Genomic DNA, 18,571 nt, shown 5'->3' with positions numbered 1-18,571 from the left:
CATATATGTTTTAAAATGTTGCTCACTTAGACATATCATTTGTATAGTGTGGACAAGTTAAAGAGTTTGATGAAGTAGTCATGACGTTTCCCCTTGCAGAAGACTGATGTGAACATGCTCCTCTACGTTGCGGACAACCTGGCCTGTTTTCCCTTCGTGAGCCAGGACGAGCCCCTCTTCATCATGCACCACATCGACATCACACTGTCCGTGTCTGGCAGCAATCTACTACAGTCCTTCAAAGAGGTGAGAAACACACAGCAACCTGCCATTGTAGTTTAAAGATGAAGCACACACGACATGCTTATGAAAACAGTTGAGCTGTTCGTGGCTCCGGTCGTGTTCCTATCTGATTTTAGAATCCCTACATTAGATTAGATTCAACCTTTTTGTCACTGCACAGTACAACGAAATTTATTTTTTGCTCTAGGCACAGGGTCAGCCGTAGTCAACGCCCCTGGAGCAATTAGGGATTAATTGCCTTGTTCAAGGGCACAACGGCAGTGGTAGGCACCTTAGATATGATGTCAGCAACCCTCCAGTCACCAGCTCACATGCAGCTCCCTCCTGAGGCTGGGATCGAACCAGCGACCTTCCGATTGCTAGCAGGCCTCTCTAACCTCTAGGCTACTGCCGCCCCACAAAGTAGGCTTTGCCTTGTTGTGACTGACTCCCTCCTGCTCTCTGCAGTCTCTCCTCAAAGAGGCTTTGTTGTGACTGACTCCCTTCTGCTCTCTCTGCAGTCTCTCCTCAAAGAGCCCAAACGGAAGGAGAAGAAGGTACGAGACAGGAAGTATTGTTCCGAGGAGGAAGATGAGGAGGAAGAAGAGAACGAGCGGCGGAGCAGCGGGTCTAACAGCAGTGACGACGAGGAGGTGGTCCGCAGACCCAAGAAGTCCAAACAGGCACCAGTGGAGTCGGACTCGGACTCTGACCTGGACCTGGAGGATGTGGATAAGGTGATGCAGCGGTTGCCTGATAACTCTGTGTCTCTGCTGGACTTTGCCAACGCCTCGCAGGGTATCCTGCTGCTGCTGGTGCTGAAGCAGCACCTGAAGAACTTCTACGGCTTCTCGGACAGGTAGGCCCCAGCTAGTAGGAGCACAACAAACAAAAAACTGGATGTGAGATTATATTTTGTGTCGCATACAGATCTTCTCAAAGCTACTTATTTTATTATCCTGTTGCAGTAGTCTGTGTTATGTGTAATACTGTTCACTAAAGCATCCTCTATGATTGTAGTAAAATCCAGAAGTACTCACCGACTGAATCAGCCAAGGTGTACGACAAGGCGGTGAACAGAAAGGGTACCGCGCACTTCACCCCGCGCCAGACACTAGATTTTCTGAGCAGTGACCTGGCCAACGTAGACCTCACCTATGACATCAAGAAGAGAATCGTCAAGCAGTACCTAGATGTAAGCATTCTGTCTCCCCACGGCCTCTTCTCTTTCTTATAAGTGAAAAAAAATTGTTTATTCTGATCCTAAGGCAGTAATGGAGTCTCTTTCAGAAGTTAATAAAAAAGCAGTGTAAACTAGAAAGGGAATGTCTGGACACACAGGTTGACACTCTTGTCTCTCTCAGTTCAAGTTACTGATGGAGCACTTGGACCCTGATGAAGAGGATGAGGAAGGTGAGGCGTCAACCAACGCCAGAAATAAAGCCATCTCTTCATTGCTCGGAGGGCCCAACCCCAAGAACCACCGGGCCCAACCCCAAGAAGACACAGAGGACGACGAGAGTGACGGAGACGAGAAAACCCCCGGGGTGAGCCATCTGAAGCACCTGGGTTATAGCTGTTAGACAGGGACTTCACAGTGTAATTGTCCTTAAGCAAAAGGTCATGTCAATGATGTCTCTCAAGACCTTCACTTGTGATAGATACTGAACCTTGTGTGATCTCTCTACTTATGGGTGCAGGTTGTTAGTAATGGGTTGTAGTTATGAACTGTTGTGTAAGTTGTAACACTCCACTGTTCCTGTTTTCAGTCATCACGGCGAAGGAGGGGTGGCGACGAGGCGTCAGGTCACATGAATGAAAATGTGGGGGCCAGGGACGTCATCGCCCTCTCCTGCCCCAAGTATAAAGACCGGCCACAGATCGCCCGTGTCATTCAGAAGACCAGCACGGGCTACAGTGTGCACTGGATGGCCGGCTCCTACTCTGGCATTTGGGCAGAGGCCAAGAAACGGGACGGACGCAAACTGGTGCCTTGGGTAGACACTATCAAGGAGTCGGACATAATTTACAAGAAAATCACCTTGACAAGTGCACACAAGCTTACGAACAGAGTAGTGCAGACTTTACGGTCACTGTACGCAGCCAAGGACGGGACTTCCAGCTAATCAACTACAGCTTCTCAGACAGGCACCCTTTGCAGCCAAACTCTATGAAGATCCAATGTTTTCTAAACCAATACAGAAAAGACAAATATTACACACAAAACAAGACATGTATGGACAAGATGCTGTGGAGGAGAGCGAGGGAGAGGGGCAGAGAAAGTACTTTTAATCTGGATCCAGGACATGTTTAAGTTAAACAGAAAAAACACACAAGAAGGAAATGTTTGGAAAACATTGTGTGGGAGCTCCTTCGCTGTTGTGCAGCAACTCGGTTGTTTGATTTTTACTCCCACTGTATAATAGTTTAACAAAAAAACGAAACAAAAATGTTTATATCTCTGACAAAATTCTGTTTAAAAAAATAAACAAAGTGAATGTTGGAAATGAGTCTGTTGATGTTCTTAATAAAGTGTTCTTGGAGTTTAACCTAGCACCGAATTGATTTCTTTAGCTTAGCTCAGTTTCCAGGGAAGCTCCTTTTAAACGTTTCCTTTTCTTTTATGTTTTATTCACTTTTATTTGTTTACCCATGCTGTACAATGGAGTCTCTTGGATATAATTTATTCTGTTGAAAGCGAAGCATGCAGTATCTGTGGCCTACATGCAGGGGGAGTTTTTTTTGTAAATGTAGATTTTGATGTATTAGGTCACCCGAGAGCGAGAAAAGGGATCCCCAGCACTTCTGGCGGAGCAAATACTGCAATAAATTTTTTACTTCTCTTTGTTACTGGTCTTGTTTGCATTTGACTTTGTTTTATTTTTTCATGGGTATTGTAAGACCCACTATGTATGTAGTATCAATCGTCAGCTTGTTATTTGTTGTCTGTCTTTTTATTTTTATTTTTTTATTTTATTGTTTTTAAGAAGAGATAGAGTCCACCCAGAGGGCAACAGTATTTGGATTCCCTAGAACTATAATGTATGACCCATTGATAATGATATGGCCCCATGTTTTCAATGATTGCTTTGGCTGGGGTTTAGTAGTCTATTTGATTAATACAGTGTTCTGAACTTTAAACACTTCATCATCTAGTAACAGAGGCAATACTGGCCATTCATTTGTCTGTATGCTGCTTGCCTGCTTCCAGTGTCTTGGAAATTTAACTGGTATAACAGTGTTTTAAGTGAACATATGAAAAGCTCAGGTAGAGAATATAACACTTACCAACAGTTTTTGCTTTGTGGCTTATAGTCATGATGACGGCCATACATTGGTATGGAAATGTATGGAAATATGCGTACATTATTTGGTTCAAAGAATACCGTGGCTTCTAGCAGGATAGGAATAGCAAAGGGGCATTTTCACCCGTGGACCACATTTCTATCTGCAATCAATAGCTAATCCTTTGGCATCCCTTAGTGGACAAACATGTTCATTACAGTACATTGAGTTAGGAAACAGCTAGGATATCTTATACAAGTCTTTGTAGTCTGAAGTCGACATGAGACGAGAGATAAGTGAAAGTGCAGCATTTAAGAGAGTAATGAAGCTGAACAAGTCGTACAGAAGACAGAAATCTAGCGGCTCAAAAGCACTAGTGCCATTGGACAGAACCAAAGAGTTTTGTTGTTGTCACCGGAAACACTTCTCTCACGACCCGTGACCTCTCACCCCCGTCAGTGGCATGAGGCTGGCGAGCGCCAACAGTTATCTGGCTATTTCTTCCATCCAAAGAAACAGCATATCTTGGGAACAAACTGTTAGCCGGCAGAGAATTCAGTACCACCGGACTGCTTTTTCCAGCAGGGTAAGATGACGTCCGTTTTGAGGTGTTTCACATCAAGCTTCTGGCTGAGTTAGCGAAGCACTTTAGCTAAGCTTGCCGGTAGCTAACGTTAGCCCGCGTTTTATGTTGCCAAGTAGCTAGCTCTGTTGTGGTAAGTTACATTGTAAAAACCACCCGATTCTACTCACGTCAGTCAGGAGACATATCTGTTACCAAAAAAACTACGTGTCTGTGCTGGTTAACTTATCACTTCTTTGCTCACAACTGGTCTGCAGATGATCAGTGCCTGAAACCAGAGATGTTTTCATGAAACGTTCGTTGGTCCGATTTGGCCATGGTCTGGTCTGGATGACATACCGTGACGTTAGAATTATAAGGTTCTATCTCCATTGTTGTCAAAATTGAGTTTTTTTTACATAATCTGATCCATTAGGTGTTTATTAATGCCTGTGTGGTGTTATTTTTAAAATGTTGACATTTTTGAGTTAGTAATTCATAAAATACTAAAGTTTCCATCTCACAAAACATAATGGAATGTAAAAACTTTGACGCTCAATATCTCTGAACTACCCTAAACGGAGATAGAACCTTATCATTCTAAGCTCACGATATGTGGCGGCACAGTGGTAGTGGGATAAGAGGATCTTGTTGTACTGTTTTCCCAGACACACATCGGTCCCAGCCTGAGCCATGCCGTCCGTCCTGGGACCCAGCAGTCCCGCCGCCGCCCTGGCCGAGGCGCTGGAGAACTCCGGCCGGCTGGTCGACCGACACCTCCAGGAGGACCGCTGCTTCCCAGACCTGTCAGAGCTCCTCAACGTGCCCTCACACAGTAAGTCAGAGTTGGTTTGGTGTCTGCATTTGGACACATTAATGCAGAACAGCAGCGCGGCGTACCTTATTCATTGTTGGCTCAGGGATATCTGGCAGGAGTTTGTCAAATCTATTCACTTCACACACACACACACACACACACTTTAAACGTCTCTCTTGACTGTCTTACAGACATGCCTTCTCTGTCTGGGGTATCGGACATGGACTACCCCCTGCAGGGACCTGGGCTGATCAGTGTGCCAAACCTGCCAGAGCTGAGTGCTGTCCGCAGAGTTCCCTTGCCCCCTGAGCTGGTGGAGCAGTTCAGCCGTATCCTCTGAGCAAATGGACAGGGAGCTGTTTTTTACCTTGTCTGTTATAGGGTGCTAAGAATGTCTCGTACAAGACAACAATGCAAATGTCATGTGTTCACGTTCGATTTACCACAGTGATCACCCTAACAAAATCAAACAGATATGCAGTGCAATTGCATGATGGGAGTTTTCCCTGAGATCTGTCGGGCATGGCTCACCATTGACAACGACATCTTTATGTGGAATTATGAGGATGGGTGAGTACCAACCAATCCTTGTTCGTATGAAGTCCATGCTCTGGCATTTGAGATCAGATTGGTGGTGCTGTTAACGTGGAATTGGCATGTAGCCTAATTATTTATTTTTCTTTTGCTGCAGTGGGGATGTGGCTTATTTTGACGGGCTCAGTGAAACCATCCTGTCAGTGGGGCTGGTGAAACCTAAACAAGGTAGAAATGCCCTATGGTGTATCTCTTATGGGACCTACGTTTAGTATCACAGTGTAGTGTGTTGCTTTTAGTTACGGTGGTTTATCAGCAGGATATCCTCATTTCCTTCAGGTATTTTCCAGCCACACATCCACTTCCTGTTGGTGCTGGCTACCCCTGTGGATGTGGTGATCCTGGGGCTCAGCTTCCCGAAGGCTCAGGCAGGTGAGTGCACACGGTCCTACACCTGCAGCACACACCAGCCAGAAAAATACACCTGATGTAGCTTTTGTTTTATAGATGCATTCTGTAAATTAACATGATGATGACATGATTATTAACATATGGGCTACATTACATTATATTTCTTGAACATAGCACTCTCTCTCTGTCTATCCCCCTCTCTCTGTCTCTCTTAGTAGGGTTGAATGACAGCATGTCTGGTGGGATGCAGCTGCTGCCAGACCCGTTATACTCCATCCCCACAGACAACACCTACCTCCTGGCCATCACCTCCACAGACCTGGGGCGCATCTTCCTGGCAGGCAAAGATGGCTGCCTGTATGAAATAGCCTACCAGGCCGAGGCTGGCTGGTTCAGCCAGCGCTGCAAAAAGATTAACCACTCCAAGAGCAGCCTGTCCTTCCTTGTCCCCTCTCTGCTCCAGTTCTCTTTCTCCGAGGACGGTAAGGATATTTGCTCCTTGCTGAATTGGAACTGTCGATGCTCTACTTTTCCAATTGAATTTAGACACGTGAGTCTTTGTGCTCCACAGACCCCGTTGTGCAGATTGCCATCGACAACTCCCGCAACACTCTCTTCACCCGCTCAGAGAAGGGGGTCCTGCAGGTAACCCCCCCCCGTTAGGATATAGACATACCACCACTATTCCCTTGATACATCCATTTATTTCCTGAAGCACAAAAAAAAGACTTATTTGAACATGTGTTAGAGCATTGCATGTAAACGATCACTGTGTTTCCCAGGTGTATGACCTGGGGGCAGATGGGCAGGGCATGAGTCGTGTGGCGGCCATGTCCCAGAGTTCCATCGTGGCTGCAGCTGGGAACATTGCCAGGTGTGTCTGTGTTTGCTGTACCTTTTAAGATGTAGTCCCTTCTTGTCCCTCTGTAAATACAGCTCAAGGTGTACCGGTCAAGCCACTCACTGCTACCGTTAGTCCTCACCTCTAACGTTGGCTTAGCCTTGATGGTAACCAAAGGCTATCATTCTCTCTCTCATTATAGGACCATTGATCGCTCTGTCTTCAAACCCATTGTCCAGATCTCTGTGATAGACAGGCCTGAGTCTTCAGACTGCCACCTGCTGGCTGTCACTCATGCAGGTGAGGAGACTGACACAAGAAGGAGAATTTTTTTAAATTGAAATTCAATACAGGATAAGTGTTTCCTGATCATTCATTCTCTCTCTCTCTCTCTCTCTCTCTCTCTCTCTCTCTCTCTCCCTCCCTCGCAGGAGTGCGCCTCTACTTTAGCACCACACCCTTCTCCCTGCCACACCAGAAGCACACAGCAGCGCGCCCTAGTCTGCTAGCCCTGGTCCACGTTCGTCTGCCCCCTGGCTTCTCTGCCTCATCCACCCTGCAGAAGCCGGCCAAGGTCCACAAGGCTCTACACAGCAAAGGTAACACTATCCCCAAATCTCCCTCTCATTTCTATCCTGTTGTGTTTTGGTCCACCCTGTTTGATCCCAGGGGAGTGTCTCACCCGTCTCTCCGGCGTGTGTCCCCCCCCCCCCCCTCCACAGGAGTGCTCCTGATGGCAGCGTCTGAGACAGAGGACAGTGACATCCTGTGGTGCATCAATCACGACACCTTCCCCTTTAAGAAACCGCTGATGGAGGCTCAGGTAAGAGCAGGGGGTCAGGGTTCAAAAACAGCACACCTAGAGAGGGTACGCCTCACACGCCTCCAAACCAATCTTAGTTTGAAACTTACTGTGATTCAATGAGTGCCGTTTTAGTTGAGTTGGTTGAATCAGTTCAAATGTTCAAAATTCTCTAAAACCTGTTGCTTAAGTTGTCTAGTCTGTGTTCTACTGCAGATGATGTCCAATGTAGATGGGCATTCCTGGGCATTGTGTGCCATCGACGAGGAGAAGGCACCCAGACTCTCCACACCCATGAATAAGGATCAGATTCCCCTCACTGACTCTCCTGTGGTGGTGCAGCAACACAATGTTCCCCCGCAGAAGTTTGTCCTCCTCTCTGCCAAGGTACAGTCTTGGTGTTAGGCCTATTATTACGCTCAATCAAAACAGACGCGTTTGCTACCATCGCATTGGTAGCTAGCCAGCAGCTAAGAAAAAACATCACTATGAACATCTAACTGCATGTTTAGCATTCACAACATAGCACATCTCAACATGCTGATAGACAGGATGCTGATAGACAGGATGCTGATAGACATCAACATACCGGTACTAAAAACACATAACTACACATAATTAGATGATCACACAGTTCTTGCTTTTGAAGACTTGCTTTTGATCACGTCCTAAAACGTACGTTTGTTTACAAGCCATGTATCACTAACCCAGTAGCCTGAAGCAGGACGGCAGACGATACTGTTAATCCAATTCCCAAATTACAAGTATTTAGTGATCCTAAAACTGTTGTTTGTTATATTGAGTGGGCTTTTTAACACTTAAGCTTCCGTAATATGGAAAACACTTTTTTGTTTAAACACATTTAAAAAAAGAAGCTTTTTGGTCATTTGTGTGACTTGAGAATTGCCGACATGCGTACCTTCTCACCAGACCGTGTCACATTATACAGAATTTAGCAGAGCAGAGTTTGCAGCCTGCTCTACTTTTGTCATCACTTATCCTAAAATATCTCCAAACTGCTGACATTGCTCCTCTGCCTACCTGCTATGAGAGGTTACGTTGCTGTAAAGTGGTATTGGGAGCAGATGTGTCGAAGTAGTTTTACGAGTACGTGAGCACTGTTTCAGGAACAAGTACTGGTATCAGTATCGGTGCATCCCAAATGATGTTAGTACCCTGCATCAAGTGTGGAAATGGTTGTATTCTTCTGATCATTGCTCCTCTGACCCACAGGGAAGTCACATCTTCCACAAGCTGCGGCCAGTGGACCAGCTGCGCCACCTGCTGGTGAGCTGTACCGGTGGAGAGAGTGAAGAAATTGAACGCTTCTTCAAACTGCACAGAGTAAGTGTCTTGTTACTTCTAGCATACACACACACACACACACACACACAAGTTTGACTTATACTCTCCTCTTCCCCTTCAGGAGGAGCAGGCCTGTGCCACTGCTCTGATTCTAGCTTGTTCCAATTCTGCCTCCGACAGAGAGGTGTCTCAGTGGTCCACCAGAGCCTTCTTCAGGTCATACCTCACCACACACACACACACACACACACACACACACACACACACACACACACACACACTCACACGTGTACTCACATAGTCACCTACCTAGGCCATTGTTCATTACTGCTGTGCTACCTCTGAGGTGATCTGTGTGTTCCTTCCATAGGTATGGAGGAGAGGCCCAGATGAGGTTCCCCTCTGCCCTCTCAGCCCCCAGCACCGTGGGGCCCATGTTTGGGTCTCCTGTACCAGGTCAGTGTTCATGGTCTCTTTGGGGCATATTATGACCTGAAATTCCCCTTAGGTATAACATGCCAATCAATGTCAATCAGGGCTTTTCTTTTACCTGGCTCAAAATAAGGCAGTGGTAGAAGTGGAGGTGAAGCCTTTTCAATGCAGGAAAAACCCTGTCAGTATTGTCATAGAAATTATCCCTTGTTCAAACTTACGTACAGACAGAGCATGTTGTTGTTGTTGTTGTTGTTGTTGTTAGACTTGAGTGAGAACTTGTCTGTCTGGATCACTTGTCTTACACCAAGCCTGCCTGTCTTGTTGTTGTTGTTGTTGTTGTTGATGTTTCAGGTTCCCCTATGCCTCTTGGTAGCAGCCCCTTCCCTAACGCTAGCTTCTTAGCCACACCCGGTCCAGGTACATACATGACCCTCCTGATGTTCTCTCCCTGCGTTCTGTATTTGTCTGATGACTGTTCAACCGTATTGAAACACACATTGACCTGCTGGTCTCTCCTCGTACTGTCCCAGGTATGGCGCCCCCCTGTGTGTCCACACCCTTCACACCAGCCATCCCTGTGATGTCAGGCTCTGCCCCCATCACAGCCATGTCCTCTGGGCCAGAGGTGGTCTTCTCAGGGAAACACAACGGGATCAGTGTCTACTTCACCCGCATACTGGGGTGAGTCACTAAGGACACACACACACTCAGTTAAAGTGTATGTTGGAGCGAGAGACATTCCGTCATGGTTAGAGTTACCTGACTATTTAGTGATCATTGTTCTAAAGTAGTTCCCCTCTGATCCTCTGTGTTATTTACTGATGATCAGAAACATCTGGGACGGGAGTCTTGCTGTTGAGACGACCATCAGTAAAGGAAACCAGTCTGCCAGTATTGTGAGTATCGCAATATAACTCCGTCCCCTTTTAAATATGTAATGTTGATGATGATGATGATAATTTGATGGTGCTGGTGATGAGCCTAATGGTGTCTGTTCTGCAGCGTGACCTGTGTGTCTCCTCTCTTTCCCCCAGTTGGAGAGCACAGCCAGCTCCTCTGATCTGGATTCGGTGCTCCTGGAGCTCCGGGGTCTGAAGGAATTCCTGGACAAAAACTCTCAGTTTAGCCCCTCATCTCTGGGTGCAGCCAGGTAGGAACCTCCCAATCCCCGGGCTCACTGCTTGACATCTCAGACAGGCTTAGACACAGTGCACCACAGCTCTGTGGCGTATCTTGCGAAAACGAATTCTGCTCGTGTGGCACATGACATATCAACCTCAGCCCTGGGTAACGACATCACGTTGTTCTCGTCAGTTTCAGCTCCCCTGCCAATCTGCAGCAAAGGCTGCTGGGCTTCATGCGTCCCGACGGAGCCAGTTCTCAGCAGGTGCAGCAGGAGCTCCAGAGGAAGTATCACAGTGAGTGTTTCTGTCTGAATGTGGGACTCCTGTTCCACTGTGGGAGGACTGTAGCCCAGAGGTTGATGATGTGCCCTGTAACCTGCTGTTTGAAGATTCAAGTAGAACGAACAAGGAAAAACACTGTTATTGAGTTGCAGGGGTCTCTGACTCCCTTTCTCTCTGCGGTCTAATGCCTCTCATTCTCAACCTGCCCCCTTCTCTCTCTCCTCCTCTCCTCTCCTCTCTCCCCAGCTGAGGCGCAGGCCTATGAGAAGATCTCCCTGCAGGGTATCCAGCAGCTGGTGCATCGTTCCTTTCAGACTCTGTCTCTCTGGAAGCTGCTGTGTGACCATCAGTTCAGCCTCATCATCTCTGAGCTGCCCAAGGTACAGTAACCCTCCATAACTTCACTGTTCACCTAGCGACAGTAACCCTCCACAACCTCACTGTTCACCTAGTGACAGTAACCCTCCACAACCTCACTGTTCACCTAGCGACAGTAACCCTCCACAACCTCACTGTTCACCTAGTGACAGTAACCCTCCACAACCTCACTGTTCACCTAGCGACAGTAACCGTCCACAACCTCACTGTTCACCTAGTGACAGTAACCCTCCACAACCTCACTGTTCACCTAGCGACAGTAACCCTCCACAACCTCACTGTTCACCTAGCGACAGTAACCCTCCACAACCTCACTGTTCACCTAGCGACAGTAACCCTCCACAACCTCACTGTTCACCTAGCGACAGTAACCCTCCACAACCTCACTGTTCACCTAGCGACAGTAACCCTCCGCAACCTCACTGTTCACCTAGTGACAGTAACCCTCCACAACCTCACTGTTCACCTAGCGACAGTAACCCTCCACAACCTCACTGTTCACCTAGCGACAGTAACCCTCCACAACCTCACTGTTCACCTAGCGACAGTAACCCTCCACAACCTCACTGTTCACCTAGCGACAGTAACCCTCCACAACCTCACTGTTCACCTAGCGACAGTAACCCTCCACAACCTCACTGTTCACCTAGCGACAGTAACCCTCCACAACCTCACTGTTCACCTAGCGACAGTAACCCTCCACAACCTCACTGTTCACCTAGCGACAGTAACCCTCCACAACCTCACTGCTCACCTAGCGACAGTAACCCTCCATAACCTCACTGCTCACCTAGGTGATGGACTGGTGGAATAACCATACACAGTGCAGTCTGTCACTGACGTAGCTTACAAAGCTATTCGATATCCATATCGTATGTTCTAGGAGTCATGGTGATTGACGGCGCTGCGCGGGCGTTCGTTGTCTTCGCTCGCGTTCTCTGAGTGTCGTTGTGACTGTTGTTGTTGTGCAGGACTTCCAGGAGCAGATGAAGGGCGTGAGTTTCAAGGACGTGGTGATCCGTGGCCGGGAGCTGACCGGAGCGCTGATCACGGCCCTCATCAACGTCTACATCAAAGACAGCGCCTCTGTGGACGCTGTCAGCAACCACCTCAGAGACATCTGCCCCCTACTGTACAGCAGCGATGACAGCGTCTGCTCCAAGGTAGACACACACACACACGCACGCACACACACACACACCGTTGCAATGAAACCATCCTCTGTGCAGTCTTTTTTTTGTTTCTAACTGAATCCTCTCTTCTCTTCTTCTTAAGGCGAATGAGTTGCTGCAGGGCTCCAGACAGATCCAGAACAAGGCTGACAAGGAGCGCACCCTGAGGGAGTCCCTACGGCTTTACCAGCAGATCAGCCACCACACAGACCTGCCGCTGGTCTGCTCCCAGTACAGACAGGGTAAGGCAGCTCTGTCTGTCTTTCAGTCAGACACACACACACACACACACATCCCTCTGTTCGTCGCTAGAGTTTGAAATGTAAGCCCCTATTGAGAGCGCTATACATGAAGGATGTGTCTCTCTCTCAGTGCGTTTCTACGAAGGCGTTCTGGAGCTGTGCCTCACCGCAGCGGATAAGAAGGATCCTCAGAGGCTGGGACCTCACTTCTACAAGAACGGAGAGCCAGAGGAGGACCAGGCTGGACAGCAGGCCTTCCAGGAGAGGTAACATTTAAAAAAAAAAAAAAAACGTAATTCTTCTAGCATTATGACAGCCAATGGTCCCTGGCCCTAGCATAGATAACTTTTTCTCTTCTATGACTGATGGATAGATGATTCACTTACTTAGACAAATGTATTTTGTTGTAATTCGCTGGATATAGTCGCTAGATAAAGGTGTCTGCTAAATGCCAGACATGTAAATGTAAGCACCTCTTCACATTAGTGTTCAACAGACCTTTAGTCTTGTGTCGCCGTACCTCCAAATGTCTACCTCGAACCTTCCCATGCTTGGCGAACAAAGGTGAGAAGGATGAGACGGAGCCACGGTTACAAGGACCTCTGGTTCCAATCTCTCAGACCTCCTGACCTATTTCCCCCTCCTGTATTGATGTCGCCTGTCCCCTCCTCCCTCAGGCTGTCGTGTTATAAGTGCATCACCGACACCATGCAGGAGCTGGTGAACCAGAGCAAGGCCGCTCCTCAGTCCCCCAGCGTTCCCAAGCAGCCAGGGCCCCCGGTCATGACCTCTGACCCCAACATGCTCAGCAACGAGGATGCGACTGCCCACGTGAGTGCTGAGAAGAGCGTAAAACTTGGAGCCTGGTGGTCCTCTAATGAAAAGATGACAAAAGACAACCAGGCATTCTGGCCTTACTTCACCAGTGCTGTGAGAATCTGTCCTGATTCTCCTCCCTCTCTTTCTTTCTGGTGTAGTTTGAGCAGATGATTGGTCTCGCCCAGAGGTCCCAGGATGAACTCTTCCACATAGCGCTCTACAACTGGCTGATACAGGCCGACCTCACTGACAAACTTCTGGAGGTAACAATCTGCTGTCTAGTCCCACTGTCAGACCCTGATATACAGGTCTGGATTTGATTGTGGATAACATTGGTGTGTGTGTGTGTGTGTGCGTGTTGTCCAGGTGAACTCTCCTTACCTGGAGGAGCACCTGATGCACATGATCAAACAGGACCAGAGTAAGGTGCGGAACATGGACCTGTTGTGGAGATACTATGAGAAGAGTCGCGGCTTTGGCAAGGCTGCTCATGTCCTAGCCCGGCTCGCTGACATGCACAGGTAATAGGTCTCATGTTTCCGCTCCCTGTGTGATGATGATGGAGAAGCTGACTGTTTTACCTCAAAGCCTGACACTTGCACAACATTTTAACGTATGTACGTCTGTACACGTGTGTGTGCGCAGCACTGAGATCTCACTGAAGCAGAGGCTGGAGTACATCTCTCGTGCCATCCTGTCTGCCAAGAGCTCCTCCTGCATCTCCGCCCAGGGAGCAGACGGAGAGTTCCTCCATGAGCTGGAGGAGAAGATGGAGGTATGCGGCAGACAGACCAGACTACACACACACACACCTAAACCTTTCACTGTGAAATGATCTGAGCGTAATGAAATGTGACCCTTTCAAATGAACGCTGTTTCCTCCTGTTGTCTCTGTGCCCCCTCCCTCCCTCCCTCCCTCCCCAGGTGGTGCGTATTCAGGTGCAGATCCAGGACACATTGAGCAGGCAGTATTCCCAGCATCCGTCTGTGCAGGGAGCCGTGTCACAGCTGGACTCAGAACTCATGGACATCACCAAGGTAACAGCACATTCAAAATCCCCCCCCCCAAAATAATCAAGTAATGAAAAACAGTTTGTAGATGGCGTGACAAAATATGTTTATGTCTGCATGGTTTGATTTAATCTGTGGTTCTTTGTTCTCCTATCCAGCTGTATGGGGAGTTTGCTGATCACTTCCGGTTGTCTGAATGTAAGCTGGCCATCATCCACTGTGCCGGACACTCGGACGCCATCCTCGTGCACTCTCTATGGCAGGAGATCATGGAGAAAGGTGTGTGTGTGCGCGTGCGCGTGTGCGTGCATGCATCCACCCGACCGACCAGTATTTTTGATTGAGATGGAACATCCATGCAAAGCCCTAGACTACATCACCTTATGCCCTGAAATGTACTGTCCCCTTGTGTTCCAGAGCTGGGTGACAGTGTGGCCATGAGTCCAGCTGACAGAATGAGGGCCCTGAATCTGAAACTGGTGTCTCTGGGAAAAATCTACGCTGGAACGCCCCGATACTTCCCATTAGGTAAAACCACACATCTGCTCCTCTACCAGTAGAGTCACACTTATACTATCCCCATGATTTCACAACCGATTTTCCTCTATGTAAAAAACAAATTTAAACTACCTCTCCAAGAATATCCACTTAGTGTAAGATCCACTTTGAGTAGATGAGCAGGTATGCTGTCTGTCACCACATATGTGTGGGTCTGTAGGGTCTGGATGTTAGATCTGTAATTGCTTAATTTTCCTCCCAACAATAGCCATGGTTTCCATTAAATGTCAAGCAAATTTTTTATAATAATAAGAAAGAAAATGCGAATTATGCTCTTTTCCATTAACTGCTTTGTGGCGAATAATTTAGGCTACGTTAAGCGTAATTTCGTCAGAGGCAAACTTTTTTGCGAATTAGAGGAAGTTTTTAGTCGTTTCCATAAAATGTCTAATGTGATATACTTCAAAATGCGCATAAAAATGCTTTATGGAAACACGGCTAGTGTGTCCCAGCTTGTCTATCCTGGGGGCTAGAGAGATTTGTTGCATGCATCACACACACACACACCGTGCATAGCAATCAATTCAATCTCTGAATTGTCAACGTAGCATAAAATTAACTGCGTTGGTTGTGAATATCAGAGTCACGGCACCGGATTCCATTTGAAAAAAAATCATGTATTGTTGAATCTAATTTATATTTAATTGACAGTACTGCTGATCTTTTTTTTTTTTTGTCTTGTCTGTCCAGAATTCCTAGTGAAGTTTTTGGAGCAGGAAGTGTGTCGTCTGGGCTGGGATGTTGGCTTTGTCACCTTCACCATGCAGGAGATAGGAGTACAACTGCCTCGTCTGCTGGAGGTCTACGACCAGCTCTTCAAGACCCGAGTACGTCTCTCTTATCATCTCAAAAGCACACATTTGACTGAAGCAGTACTTAATTTATAAGGAAATTGGGCATACACTTAAAGTAATGGTGTGTGCGTGTGTGCGTGTGTGCGTGTGTGCGTGCGTGCGGGCGTGTGGGCGGGCGGGCGTGTTTTACTGCAGCACTCCATACAGAGTAGTATTGACTCACTAATCTCTCCTGGTTCCTCTCCTCTGCCTCCTCATTGCTGCTCCCATCATTAACCCTTTACCCTACCTGCCTTGGTCCCAGGACCCGTGTTGGCAGCGTCTGAAAAAGCCTCTCCATCTGGTAGAGTGCATTCATGTGCTGCTGTCAGGCTACGTGGACGACCCCAGCAGAGTACCAACCTATGACAGGTAACTTACTCTGTTCTTGACCCAGTACTCTGTTTTTGATTGACGGTGTTCAGTGGTTGACAAATGTAGTGTTCATATAATATGAGAAAATGTATTTGATTATCTTATCTGGTGTCAAACTCTTTATTTCCTTGTCTGTAATATTTATGCGAGAGCATAAACAGTTGCATACACACAATGACAATTGGTCACTTCATAAAATCTCAGAAAATGTATTTCATTATTTGTTATTATGTGTCTTTCCCTAATGTTTCACTTCCTCTCTATTAGACGGCGGTTTACCAATGTGTGTCTGGATAACATCTGCGGTTACCTGGTGGAGCTGCAGTCACTCAGCCCCAACTCTGCTCTGCAGCAGACCATCGGCCACTTCAAGGCCCTGCAGGCCAAGCTGGAGAAGGTTCATTGAGGTCACAGAGGGCCGTTGTTGACTATATCATCAGAGGTCAAAGGGCAGGAGAAGCTAGAGCAACTTGCTACTGTTCCAATTCCTATTCAGAAGTCTCCTCAGGATTGACAGAGCTTTTGCATAGGATCAGGAGTTTGGCATAACATGATTTGAATGTCTGTCACAGGAATCCACGCCTCTTTGTGTTCCTTCTCTTCTAGCTGATAAGTGAATCTGTTGTCTGTTAGACAACAGTTCAGTCTAATAGAGACCTGAAGAACTGTATGTCATGAAGAGGTGTCAGTGACCAGCTCACTCTGTCCACCCCTGACTTTTTACATCCTATTTTTAACTTATTTTATACACATGCATTTCTTTTGTGAACAATAAGCGTAAAAGTTATGTTAAAGGTGGGAAAAACAAAACCAGATACAGGTGGCTGTCCGAGTGAATTGTTTCACTTATGCATGTTGGACACGCGTGGACTGTTATCGTACACAGATTGAGAGGAAAAAACAAGCATTTAAGGGGATGACCATGTTAAAGGGTAAACAGGGTGTTCACTTCAACCCACACCATGGAGTTGTTGTAGAATGGCCAAAAGATGGAATGTGTGTACTCTGTACACTTAAATGACTGTTCTCTGATTGGTTCCAACTTGAATCCACTCGTTGTGCATTATGCTGATTTAATCCCAAACAAAATATTTCACTAAACATACCATGATTCAGTAAGGCACACACTGTTTGCATTTACCCATGGGGACTATGGATGCTTTCTTGTTAATCTCATTCTGACCCTAGATTAAATTTCTCCCCCATGAGATGTGAAGGTTCTGCATATTATGTTTATTTCCTAAGTACCAGTCAACCTCTAGGCCTCCAATACAAAGTGGAATTTTGCACTCATATTACACTCAGACTGCCTTCTCTGCCAAAGGTTTATTGCAACATCTAAATCATACTTTCAGGTCTCTGTGTTTTATATTTTGTAAAACCTTGATCAGTGTATCTGTTTTGGTTGACAAGTTGTATATAGCATTTATTTGAAAGTATGAATGTGTATAATTATGTAGGTTGCCCTGCTGGCTTTAGGTAAATTGAGTCTCAGTCCATGCCCTGTATGAGCTCAGAGAAGGTGGGCCTCACGGCAATGAGCAATTTTATATTCTAAGCAGTTTTTACAGAAAATGACCCATTTAGATTTTTCATTGTTTTTTTGTTGATAAAGTTCAAGTTTGTATTGCATATTGTATTGATCAAAAAAAGGAAAGAATAAAATTTGTTCAGTAATATTTTTTATGGTGCTTTTTAGCAGAAATAAAACGTGTTGTGCACTGAAGTTGCATTATACATTTACAGTGAACATATAACCTGTCACTACATGAATCAACATCACAATGCTAGCCATTATTGACAGTTAACAGATATGCCTGTGTAGATTGTGTTCTCAAGAATTACTATTACAAAGTCCCTGCTGCTTTCGTTGACATAAATACCCTTAATGGAGGATAATTGTGCCTCATGGTTGGTTGATGTCACTAGCACAGTAATAATTGCTGAGACACTTTCCTCCAATTACTGAGACATAGAGGCAGAAAATGTCCTTGATTTGAATGTGCTGAAAACAAAACAATTAGACTAGCTTTGACTCCTGTGATGCAAAATTAATTTCCCTCATGTAAGCTGATTCATGGAGAACTTCAGTCAAACCTCTTGAAATGCTTGATGAAGTGCATTCAAAAGAATCATATTTCTTCAATTAACACCCTACTGGTTCAGTCAGCCTAATTAGCTGTCTGAAAGAGACACTCAGTTATAGAACCCCACAGCTATATCCACCCTGCTGTCTGACTCTAAACGACAATAACAGCAATTGCACTAATGATATCACAGTACAGTGTGAAAATCTATCTGATGTGTAGTCAGGCAAGCCAGATGTAAGAGCAGCACACTCTGGGGCCTGAGCTCCTACCCTCTGCGGGATCAATACATTTTTTTCCACTCCATACAGACAGATATGGGGGATGATGTAGCTGGCCACCTCCACCACCAAGGATGATGTGTGGATGCTACTGGGGGAGCACAACATTAAGTGGTCTAGCCAGCACACCAGGGACACAGTGGCTACAGCCACCATGCTCTTGGCTGCCCTCAGCTGAGTGCCTGAGCCTGGGCT

The 18,571-nt window shown here is 46.5% G+C and overlaps 2 protein-coding genes across 2 annotated transcripts in view; both read left to right on the top strand.

The window, feature by feature from the left end:
• nipblb (NIPBL cohesin loading factor b) overlaps positions 1-3,001 on the top strand; it is a 30,066-nt gene extending 27,065 nt beyond the window's left edge. The window contains exons 43-47 of the mRNA XM_080528750.1: positions 100-246; positions 744-1,081; positions 1,243-1,417; positions 1,587-1,769; positions 1,992-3,001. Of these exons, the coding sequence (XP_080384876.1) occupies positions 100-246; positions 744-1,081; positions 1,243-1,417; positions 1,587-1,769; positions 1,992-2,348 (1,200 nt within the window). The 3' untranslated portion in view covers positions 2,349-3,001. The remainder of the gene's footprint in view (positions 1-99; positions 247-743; positions 1,082-1,242; positions 1,418-1,586; positions 1,770-1,991) is intronic.
• A 966-nt stretch (positions 3,002-3,967) lies between these two features.
• On the top strand, positions 3,968-17,667 carry nup155 (nucleoporin 155). Its single transcript, XM_080528243.1, has 35 exons — positions 3,968-4,093; positions 4,738-4,904; positions 5,078-5,215; positions 5,360-5,456; positions 5,578-5,648; positions 5,760-5,852; positions 6,050-6,313; positions 6,403-6,476; positions 6,614-6,705; positions 6,875-6,972; positions 7,104-7,271; positions 7,395-7,495; positions 7,691-7,861; positions 8,708-8,818; positions 8,901-8,995; positions 9,150-9,235; positions 9,566-9,631; positions 9,745-9,895; positions 10,044-10,110; positions 10,249-10,364; positions 10,529-10,632; positions 10,867-11,000; positions 11,970-12,161; positions 12,274-12,412; positions 12,543-12,678; positions 13,090-13,243; positions 13,390-13,494; positions 13,598-13,752; positions 13,877-14,006; positions 14,156-14,269; positions 14,401-14,521; positions 14,660-14,770; positions 15,491-15,627; positions 15,899-16,005; positions 16,276-17,667. Exons 2-35 carry the CDS (start codon positions 4,763-4,765, stop codon positions 16,412-16,414), a joined length of 4,179 nt encoding a protein of 1,392 aa, XP_080384369.1. The 5' UTR covers positions 3,968-4,093; positions 4,738-4,762; the 3' UTR covers positions 16,415-17,667.
• The last annotated feature ends 904 nt before the right edge of the window (positions 17,668-18,571 follow it).

The sequence above is a fragment of the Nansenia antarctica genome (genome assembly GCF_963989245.1).
Source record: "Nansenia antarctica genome assembly, chromosome: 4".
Taxonomy (NCBI): Eukaryota; Metazoa; Chordata; class Actinopteri; order Argentiniformes; family Microstomatidae; genus Nansenia; species Nansenia antarctica.
Note: the sequence above shows the minus strand (reverse complement) of the source record. Positions and strands in the feature narration are given on the sequence as shown.